This window comes from Hypomesus transpacificus, chromosome 4, assembly GCF_021917145.1.
Source record: "Hypomesus transpacificus isolate Combined female chromosome 4, fHypTra1, whole genome shotgun sequence".
Taxonomy (NCBI): Eukaryota; Metazoa; Chordata; class Actinopteri; order Osmeriformes; family Osmeridae; genus Hypomesus; species Hypomesus transpacificus.
The window spans coordinates 6667998-6678312 of record NC_061063.1 but is presented as its reverse complement, the minus strand read 5'-3'; the positions used below and the strand labels follow the sequence as shown (position 1 = coordinate 6678312).

Genomic DNA, 10315 nt, shown 5'->3' with positions numbered 1-10315 from the left:
GGAGAGCCCTCCCCTGTTAGTCATATGTTTGCCAGCGCCCTCCCAGTTAGACATGCAATTAGATGATCAGCCTTTATAGTGGGAAATCCTTATTTATGACTTCAGGGTGAATCGATGTTATATAAGTGATCGTTATAAGGAGATTTTTGATCTTACTGTCATATTTTCGAGTCATCACAATACGCCAAAATGGGCTGCGCCGGTTTCACCTGCTCCAAACATTCTCTCTGCGCGCTCAACATCCTCTATGTGGTGAGTGTGGTCAGAATGTAGGCTACCATATGGATCATCCTAACTGCTTTTGGGCGTAAGCTTTATGTTTCTTCCCTGTTATTTTTTTAATGTTTGGTTTGAAAACATTGTTGCACATTGTAAACAATTCACCGGGTCGGCACAGCTCAGCTTTTATCAATTATTCAGGGTGATGCATTGTCTGGAATTAGGTCTGCGTGTAGGCTACAAGGATACACAATTGCAACCTCAGCTCGTAAAAATATTACTGATTTCTGTTTTTTCTGTCTTCCCTTGACGTTTCCTTTTCCCTTCTTTCTCAAATGTATCACTGGCACATCCTGTCATTGTTAATGGCTTCCACTCCTGATATGTGTCATCAAGTGGGTTACTTACTAAATGCAAAATGATTCAACAAATTGTGAAGCTTTGTCTCTGCCAACCCCAAAACAATATTGCGCTTTTGTTCACGCCCTGGACGTGCCCACTACCAAAATGCACTACCAAAATGCCTCTCTGAACAGCCTTGATGACGAAAAGGTGACCTAGATAGAAGCTGGCAAATGAGAATTCTCGAACACTTAAAAGAGGGGTCATAAGTTGTATTCCAGTGACCATGTTTTATGACTTTTGTTTGTTTTAATGGTTTTAATAAGTTTACCTTATTAAAACCTGGGGCATATGTGCTACATAGAAGCCGGTTAAACCCATTGCTTCACGTTTTTATTTTATTGCGCGCCATATCGCTTATCTGATAGTGTGTGGTCAACGTCCGCTTAAAGTCACACCGTTGTTGCTTTGGAAGAACAGCCTTTTGGCATAATGGAGAGGTAGTAAAAGAATAATATGCTTTAACAGCAAATTTTCTCCTAAAACATAAATAGAGGACATTATATAGTACTTAGAAATGACTGATTTAATACTATATTTATGTCTGCAAAAACAACATTGGGTAAAAGTTTTCAAGCTGCCAGTAATGTGATTCTCAAAACCAAGGATGGGCTATCCATGTTTTTATGTCATGTGACAATTCTCACTTACTCATAGAGGGAGGAGAAGGGCAGAATTCCGGCATCTTGTTATAGGCTTGATCTGTGTGGCTGCCAATGGATAGCTAGTCCAGGGGCCTCTCACCAAATTCTTCTTCACCCATACCTCTCTCTCTCAGATGGTGAGTCTTCTGATGATTGGCATCGCAGCGTGGGGGAAGTGGTTTGGCCTGGTGTCTAGTTTCCAGGTGGTGGGGGGAATCATCGGAGTGGGGGTCTTCCTTTTCTTCGTGGCCCTGGCCGGGCTCATCGGAGCCATGAAGCACCACCAGGTCCTCCTTTTCTTCGTATCCTTTGAACCAGACTTTTATTCCATAGCCCCCTTCCCCTCTCCCTCAAAAAGATTTTGCTTTTTGCCAGGCCATCTTTGGAAATAAGAATTTGTTCTTAAATGATTCTGCCTGGTTAAATAAAGGTGATTTATTTATTTATTTTGAAGTATCCTTCCCCAAGCCTGTGTGTGTGACCGTCAGTGGGCTCTGAACCCGCTGCATGGTAAAACCTCACACTGCTCTAGATCCTCATACAGGTCCATGTTACACAGTTAGTCATACTTGGCTGGTTGTATGATGATTTTTAGTTGTTGGTTGATCATAAAGAAGGAATGGATGGATGGTTGGCCAAACAATTCCTTCAGGAACTATAATGAATTACCTTTGCCTTTCAAAAAAATTAAAGTGAAATGAGTGTGAATAGTGATTGTTTTCCTGGCTGCACTCTTAACTGAATGTTTTGGAAAATCCACGTTGCTTGTCCATTCATGCATGCATATAAGCAACAAGATCTGGGAGCCGAGCATCCTGTTTCACTCTGTATTCAGGCTTAGCAGATACTGCTGATCGTTATGTTCCCAAGGACCCTGACACAATACAACACAGACATAATTAACCCTTATCCGTTCAGTCTGGAATATTCCACATTATCCATTTAGAAGGTCAGCCCTGGTATATTTCTATTTGGGAAAAGCCCATGTACAAAGAGCTGGCCTCAAAAGTAGCTTTTTTTCATTGAGGATGTACTCGATGTGCCCCTTGGTTTGTTATTCCTTTACAGGGGAGCCCAGTACATGATCATACTGTTCATGGTTTTCATCGTGCAAATCTCCGTCTCCAGTGCCTGTCTGGCTATCAACAAAGACCAGCAGGTAGGAACCAACAGCATCCTCACAGGACATCAAAAGCTAATATTGCTACACTACATCCCTGCTAAAAACTACAGTCGTATGCAAAAGTTTAGGCGTCCCTCTGAGGCTGCATGATAATTGACTCTGTCTTCACCAAAAAAAGATCACAGTGGTGTAATATTCATTTTCTAGATAACACTGAGTGCTGGGGTGTTTTCCAGACAAACATTTTTAGTGTAGCAGTATTTAGTTGTGTGAAATTAAATCAAATGTGAAAAAGTTTGGGCACCCTAATCATTTTGTTGATTTGAATACCTCTACCTACTAAATGCTGATTAACTGCAACACATAATTAGTCCTTTTAACTCGTTAAGCCTTCAATTCCATTGAAAGGTGCATCCTAGCATTAGAAAAGGTATTTAAGGTAGCCAATTGCAAGTTGTGCTTCTCTTTGATTCTCCTCTGAACAGTGGCAAAATGGGGGCATCAAACCAGCTATTGAATGATCTTAAAACAATGATTGTTCAGCAGTATGGTTTAGAGGAAAGCTACAAAAGGTTATCCAGGAGGTTTCAGTTATCACTTTCCACTGTGAGGAATCATTAAGAAATGGAAGATAACAGGCACAGTTCTTGTTAAGGCCAGAAGTGGCAGGCCAAGAAAAATAACAAAGAGGCAAAGGCGAAGAATGGTCAGAATGGTCAAGGACAACCCTCAGACCACCTCCAAAGACCTGCAAGGTCATCTTGCTGCAGATGGTGTCACTGTGCATTGCTCGACCATTCAGCGCACATTGCATAGAGAACAGCTGTATGGGAGAGTAGTAGCCTTTTCTGCACCCACGCCTCAAACCGGCTTGTTTGAGGTTTGCCAAACTGATGAGACAAAGATAGAGCTATTTGGTCACAACAAGAGGCGTTACGTATGGAGGCAAAATAACACAGTTGACAATAATGTTCCAAGAATCTGTAACAAAGCTGAAGTTATGGCGGAGTTGGGTGTTCCAGCAGGACAACAAAACGAAACATTGCTCCAAATCCACTAAGGCATTTATGCAGATGAACAACTACAATGTTCTGGAATGGCCATCTCAGTCCCCAGACTTGAATATAATTGAAAATCTATGGGATGACTTGAAATGGGCTGTCCACACTAGGCACCCATCAAACCTTACTGAACTGGAGATGTATTGTAAGGGAGAATGGTCCAAAATACCTTCATCCAGAATCCAGACAGTCATCAGAGGCTCATAAGAGGCATATAAGAACCTTCTAGAGGCTGTTATTTTTGAAAAAGAAAGCTCTAGTAAATATTAATGTGATTTTTCTGTTGGGGTGCCCAAATGTATGCACCTGTCTAATTCTCTTATGATGCATATGGCATATTTTCTGTTTATCAAATAAACCTTATTTCACTGCTAAAATATCACAGTGTCCATTAGGTATTATATATATATGACAAAGAAGTTCCTGATCCAAACACCCAACAATTTATAGATGAAAGTAATGGAGATTATCAGGGGTGCCCAAACTTTTGCATACGACTATAGGTGTGATACACTACTTTGTGTGTAAAAACTTAAATCAAACTGACAAGTTATTATACTGAAGAAACAGCTTTCCTCCCAGCTTTCACTTCCTGTTGTAGCTTACTAGGTGTCGCTAATGAAATGTGGGTTGTTTGTGGCCACTCTAAAGAGCCTGTGGCAGACCAGAGAGGCTTTTAACTTGTCTCTTAGGAGGGTCTGCCGCAGTCTGGTCTGTTTACTAAACCCCCAGCATGAGAAAGTATATTTAGAAGCTCTCTGCCATTGAGTCAAAATCACTGACTTATTCAGGCAGGACTTTGTTTGCATTCAGCATTGGGGTGAGGGAATGTTAGAATAAAATGGGTCTGGTTCTATCGTCATACAGGGGTAGTAGTGTGTTTGATGGTGTGTGGTGTGCATTGTTTTGCAGGAGCATCTGCTGGAAGTGGGATGGAACAATTCTCAAGCCACGCAGGGAGATGTGGAGAAGAATCTTAACTGCTGCGGTTTCCGACATGTGGAGGTCAACATGACCTGTGATGCGGTAAGAATCTCCTCTTTGCGTCTCAGTCTTCTCCATAGATGGTCAATCTTGTTCGGTTTAGTCATTCTGTGATCTTGAGTGTGTGTGTGGTTGTGTGTGCGTGTGGTTGTGTGTGGTTGTGTGTGTTTGTGTGGTTGTGTGTTTGTGTGGTTGTGTGTGTTGCCCCCTGCAGGCGTGTTTCCCTAACCACTCCTGCACACCCTGCGGTGATAAGATCCAGAAGCATGCTGGGGAGGTGCTCCGCTTCGTGGGAGGGATAGGCCTCTTTTTCAGCTTCACTGAGGTGATCTCTCTCAGGCTTGTTCTTATCTTTGCTCTTTTAATATCGCCATTTCTCTATTTCTTGCTCTCTCTTTGCCCCTGTCCCGTGGAAGAAAGTTCACTCTCTCTCTCTCTCTCTCTCTCTCTCTCTCTCTCTCTCTCTCTCTCTCTCTCTCTCTCTCTCTCTCTCTTCTCCTTTTCTCTTTCTCTGCATTCCAGATCCTGGGGGTGTGGCAGACGTACAGGTACAGGAACCAGAAAGACCCACGCGCAAACCCCAGTGCTTTCCTGTAACCGCGAGCAACCTCTTGTATTGTCCCTTTGCACTGTCACCTCCTACCTTCTGGATGTTTTAGAGGATACGTTTGTAAATCAAAAGGCCGTTGGGACGGACGTGGTCCGTTTTTTAAGCATTCAACTTGTTTTTAAGGAGTGAGAGACTATTCCTCTGCTATATGAAGGGTGTGTGTGTGTGTGTGTAAACACTCTAAGGACATATTCCCTTAAGGAATCTACGTTTTCAATCAATATGGCTAATGTCGTATGATGAAGAACCGATGTGGTTTCGTTGGCATGTGGACCGATGAGTTGAAGTATGTGTATATTTGATTTGATACTCAACTGCAGACTGTTTGTCAGTAATCGTATGCTGTATATTCTCTACTACTATTTATGCATTTTGTTTTGCTTGCTGGTATTGAACCTTACTGCCTAGATTTGCATAATGTTTTTAGTTTCCTGTATAACATTTGTATTCAAATATTCTTAATTTGAAATCTGCAAAAAAAATGTCAGTGTTTCTGTCAATGCAATAATCCAAAGCCTCAAGCTACTGTTGTACAGTGGAACTATGGACTAGAACATGTGGGGGTAATTGAGGACCACTGAAGAGTGAAAAACAATGATATCAAACTTTCTGATTGTTGAAACCCTGGTGATAGTTTATCTAGTGTCAGGTGTGCGTGTGTGCGCGTCTTTCGATTTGCTCACTGGTGTTTCAACCGTAAGGGCATCATTTTGACTGTGTGCTGTGTGTTTGGCCTCTTGCATGAATTCTCTGCTGGTGTGTGCCACAGCCACTGCACGGACAGTTCTGTGAACTATTTACCTGAGCCTTTGTACTGTAAATCACAATAAAAGCAACAATGTCAATTTCTCTTCTGTCCTTTTTAATTATTTTTAAAACAGCCATTGTATTCCTGAATTGTGTGACATTTGACCCTTTCTTAAAGTTGAGGGCTCTACACATTCCTTTACTTATCTACATTGCAATGTATAAATCCTGGAATCATATGGAGAAATCTCCGGAGCTTTTGTGAACTGAAAATTAACTGACAAAAAGAATGATTTTATTTGCATTCATGAGTAACATTGGCACACAATCTTGCCCAACACAAATGTGTCCCCCTCTCAACCCCTGACCAACCAGCATCTGCCACGGCTGCTGTGCACACGGAACTCGTTACAGAACAATGGTTGGGGTTCTGTAACCATAGCAACCCTGTGACTCAGGAAAAGGTCTTTCAGCTCCTGTGGTCCCGCCCATCCAGGATGTGAGCCGGAGGTCGATTCAGCAATCGTGTGTGGGGTTTTTTCTTCGCTTCACACACAATCCTTGAGAACGTTTTTTTTTTTTACAAAAAACTATGAGATTGGGGCATTGTTTGGGGCATTGAACAGCACAAAATTTATTAAAAAGACATGTCAAATGTACGGTAATACATTACAAAGACAATACAGGTAGGAAACGAGAAGTAACAGAGTACAAGAGAAGAATTGTGTTGTTTTTTTTCCCAGTAAAGTAGAGATTCATTCACTCCAGTGCTTGGTATGATTCTGATGACAGCAGGATGTTAACTCTTCAGCTGTAGAACAAGAGATATTTTCATCATCAGCTGCCAGTCTTGTCACCGAGCTTACAGCTCAGTCTTCAGAAGCTTCTTGGCCTTCTCCATGTTGGCCAGCACTATAGACAGAGAAAGCAAATCAACTTTATTTGGTGCAAAAGAGCATTTTATTCACTCCTGTATCTAGACAGATGAGTCTGAATTAGGTGTTTGCATGTACATGCTTTATCAGTGTCAGACAGTATTGTCTGTTCAGTCAACCTGCATTAAGGTACTCACAGAGTTTGATGTCAGAGGGCTCGTAGGCATACATGCGGTTGGAGTAACGTCCCGTGATGTCAGCTCTCACTGTCATGGAAGGATCTGGAACAAGATCAAAAAGAGAGAACAGCATGATTCAAATGGCAAAAGTTCCAAGTATTTTGCATGATAGATGGAAGACCTGAGGCATTCGAGATCAGACTCACCGACAAAGATGATTCTGGGGACGTACTGCCCATCTGGGGAGAGATGCTTGTCGGTGGTTTCATACTGGAACCAGGGAGAACAAGGTGCTTGATCAGTGGGTTTAATGGAAGACGAAGAGCTCATGAATAGCTTTCGGATAAAACATTTGAGTCATGTCCACCATTTAACTTTTTAGTTTGTTGCTCCTGAAGGTAAACGTACCACAAGATTGAGGACGATGAGGTCCTCATCAGCTACTTTTTGGATGTCCTTGTCCTCGGTGAAGGATTTCTTCATAGCTGACACATGAAAGTAATGTCACATTTACACCAGAGACCAAGCATTCATTGATGGAACCATTCAACTACAGGCCCCCCTTCCCACCCGTCCCCCCTCACGCCCCCCTCACCCCCCCACCCCTCCCCCCAATCCTAGCGCCAGGATGTACAACGCACAACAAACTGAGCAAACAAATGTGTGTTTGCTTTCCAACAAGTTGGATGACGCTCCCAAACTGTTTGAATAATCAACAAGATCAACAGAACTTCAGTATTCAGGATATGACGACTGAAGAGAAACAGAAAACCTCCAATTTTTTGTAACAAATTGGAAAATGTTCCCCAACGGTAGAGAGACAGCCTATTGGCTGGATGTGGAGCCTTACCAAGACTGTGGGGGCAGTCCTCTAGATGAAAGATGACCATGAGAGGCTTGTTCCTATAGAGACAAAAGGTCAGTCCGTTTTTATTTTACATTTAGTTTCCTTATCTAACAAATATAACTTATTAACATTTCTAGATGTTAATAATAAACGTATTTACAAGTGTTAAGTATGAACTGACTAACATTTACATTTACCAGACGCTCTTATCCAGAGCGACTTACAGTAAGTACAGGGACATTCCCCCTGAGGCAAGTAAGGTGAAGTGCCTTGCCCAAGGACACAACGTCATTTGGCATGGCTGGGAATCGAACCAGTGACCTTCTGATTACTAGCCCGATTCCCTAACCGCTCAGCCATCTGACTCCCTTTTTTCTGACTTACTGCATCCTGGCCCAGTAGAGGCCTTCCTCATATGTCTGAGCCCAGATCAGCTGGTCACCCCATCCTGCAGAAACACCACACAACGTGGAAGTGAACTTCATATCTTTACATTCTCAAATGTTAAAACAACACCAGGTTTGCAGACCACAAGAAACCCCTCTAAATACCTCGTCCGTCTAGTCCACTCCTCAGCCAGGCTAATCATTTTGTGCTGCCCTGAGAAGTTTAGCATTTGTAATGAGAAGAATGGAGGAGAGAAGTGTTGTACCTCTGGACAGAGTCTGGGGGATCCTCTTTCCTCTCCTGGCGATGTTCTTCTCCGGCTTTCCCAGAGCAGAGGAGACGGCCACGAGGACCAACAGTACTGACAACAGTCCTTTGATCATACTTGCTAGCTCTCTCTGGAAGCACACAAGCACCGCAGGGTTGTCACGTAACAATCTCGGAATGGATGAATGAAGGATTGTGTCCTATGTAGGATTTCACATGATTATAAGCATTTGTGAGCAGCACTGAAGAGGACCTGGAGCGATTACAGCTGCCTTCTGAATGAAGGACAAGATCAGGAGATATCAGAGAGTGAAGAAAGACTGCTGATGGAGAGAAAAAAGGAAGTCTTTGACGACAGGCCAGATCTCTTACCTGGTATCACTGGTACCTTTGTGTGGGCTCCGTCTGCTGCTGCTGTGGGACCTGCTGTGTCACTCCGCTCTCACCTCAAATGCATTTATACACCTGCTCACCTGGTGGACACACCCCCTCTCACTCCCCTGCTGGAATGTTCCTAAAGGCCAGTTCTACAACTCCACATTCGGAATCTTGGAATGCTGCTATTGTTTTCTTTGACAGCGATTCTTTAAAGCAAGTAATTCATCTTGTTGACGTATTTCATATTCCACCATGAAATGACAGTGTGGTTGTCAAACGAACAGGTTTTGCAGAGACAAAACACCTCTGGACATCTATCAAATGAGAATTTTTGGCTCAGGTCCAAGGACAAGTCAGCATATAGTTCAGGAATCTGATTTGACACTGGGATGACTGGTCTACTTTTGATTGGTTCAAGTCAGATCCGTGAGATAGTCTTCATGAATGTCCTTATGTAAGGTACAGGGATTTAATGGAGATTAGGAGATCTGGATGCTTCGTTTTGTGATTACATATTTGATGTATACTGCTATATTTAATAAGACTTGCACATGATGTCATGCAAATCATGGGACTGTGTTGGCTATGTTGTACTGCTTGCATATTAATTACATCTATAGCATTCTGCTGGGTTGAGTAGGCGATTAAACCACATCACAGGGTCACTATGACAAGGTTGTAAATGGTAAAATATGCACTAAATAAAAGCATACACAATAGCCTACTGCCAAGACACCTCCACCTGCCTTCCACCTCCTCCTCGCGCACCAGTTCATCTGAGCAGGGGATAATGTGACCAGCCTGAGATCAATGAAAGCTTTGTTCTGGACTCTACCAGGGCCTCTCTAACAACTTATCTAGAGCAAGAATCACCATTCCCTGTATATGGCTGTCTCACACACAGATCTGCTCAATTCCTATTAGATTTTTTTCCAAATGTTTTGTATAAATCTAATTTAATAAACATTCTTGATTTATCTTGATCCTCTTTTAAGCAATTTAATTACTAATATATCTGTAGAGCACAGCACGGAGCCAGAAGAAAACTTTTTATCAGACAGGAACTTTAGGTAGGAACAATTTAGGAAAAAGTTCCTTATTGACACTTATCATACAGTAACTGTCTGTTGCATGGGTTGGCTGTTTGCCACAGTAATTGTAATGATTTAGCATAAGGTCCTCCCCCTGTCTCTACTGAACAAACTGCCCAACCATTCACAAAGGAACCCACTAAAGGTGGTTAATGAGTGAGGGCCCTGACACAGAACTATCCTTGTGCAGTCTTCCAATGATAATATAATAATAATAATAATAAGACTTTATTTATATAGCACATTTCTTACAAGAATTGCAGCTCAAAGTGCTTTGATGACCACTAAGATCCACCAAAGACTTGACAAATTGACGTCCACACTGAGGCAGCAGGCTTGGTATGAAACGTGTGGATGGATGGTGGACCAGCAGAATGCTGAGGTGGCCCTAAGCTCTGGGCCACCACACATCCTTTCACTCTCTCTCTTTCTCTGGCGGGGTTTCTGATGTGTGTCATAGCACCTGGTCAATATTTGAACGGTTGGGCAGGGTGGAAAGCC

General features: G+C 42.5%; 2 protein-coding genes across 3 annotated transcripts; one reads left to right on the top strand and one right to left on the bottom strand.

The window, feature by feature from the left end:
• The first annotated feature begins 32 nt into the window (after window positions 1–32).
• tspan13b (tetraspanin 13b) lies at window positions 33–5886 on the top strand. Of its 2 annotated transcripts, none has more exons than XM_047019654.1 (6): window positions 33–252; window positions 1400–1567; window positions 2344–2424; window positions 4362–4475; window positions 4648–4758; window positions 4956–5886. In XM_047019654.1, the coding sequence occupies exons 1-6, from the start codon at window positions 190–192 to the stop codon at window positions 5028–5030; spliced, it is 612 nt and encodes a 203-aa protein (XP_046875610.1). In that variant the 5' UTR covers window positions 33–189; the 3' UTR covers window positions 5031–5886. The 2 variants fall into 2 exon arrangements, with proteins under 2 accessions (XP_046875610.1, XP_046875611.1); XM_047019655.1 differs by having other exon boundaries at window positions 33–307.
• A 177-nt stretch (window positions 5887–6063) lies between these two features.
• agr2 (anterior gradient 2) lies at window positions 6064–8828 on the bottom strand. The gene is made up of 8 exons (XM_047019656.1): window positions 8718–8828; window positions 8344–8476; window positions 8076–8139; window positions 7695–7747; window positions 7253–7329; window positions 7051–7114; window positions 6863–6946; window positions 6064–6702 (listed from the first exon to the last, which is right to left on the bottom strand). Exons 2-8 carry the CDS (start codon window positions 8459–8461, stop codon window positions 6653–6655), a joined length of 510 nt encoding a protein of 169 aa, XP_046875612.1. The 5' UTR covers window positions 8462–8476; window positions 8718–8828; the 3' UTR covers window positions 6064–6652.
• Window positions 8829–10315: the final 1487 nt, after the last annotated feature.

Excerpts from the sequence above, each read along its gene's own strand:
- tspan13b (XM_047019654.1), top strand. The coding sequence starts at position 190 with ATGGGCTGCGCCGGTTTCACCTGCTCCAAACATTCTCTCTGCGCGCTC. Across the intron at positions 253-1,399 it reads CGCTCAACATCCTCTATGTG|ATGGTGAGTCTTCTGATGAT; the intron begins GTGAGTGTGGTC and ends TCTCTCTCTCAG. Across the intron at positions 4,759-4,955 it reads TCTTTTTCAGCTTCACTGAG|ATCCTGGGGGTGTGGCAGAC; the intron begins GTGATCTCTCTC and ends TCTGCATTCCAG.
- agr2 (XM_047019656.1), bottom strand. The coding sequence starts at position 8,461 with ATGATCAAAGGACTGTTGTCAGTACTGTTGGTCCTCGTGGCCGTCTCC. Across the intron at positions 8,140-8,343 it reads CCCCCAGACTCTGTCCAGAG|GATGGGGTGACCAGCTGATC; the intron begins GTACAACACTTC and ends GTGTTTCTGCAG. Across the intron at positions 7,115-7,252 it reads TCATCGTCCTCAATCTTGTG|TATGAAACCACCGACAAGCA; the intron begins GTACGTTTACCT and ends CCCTGGTTCCAG.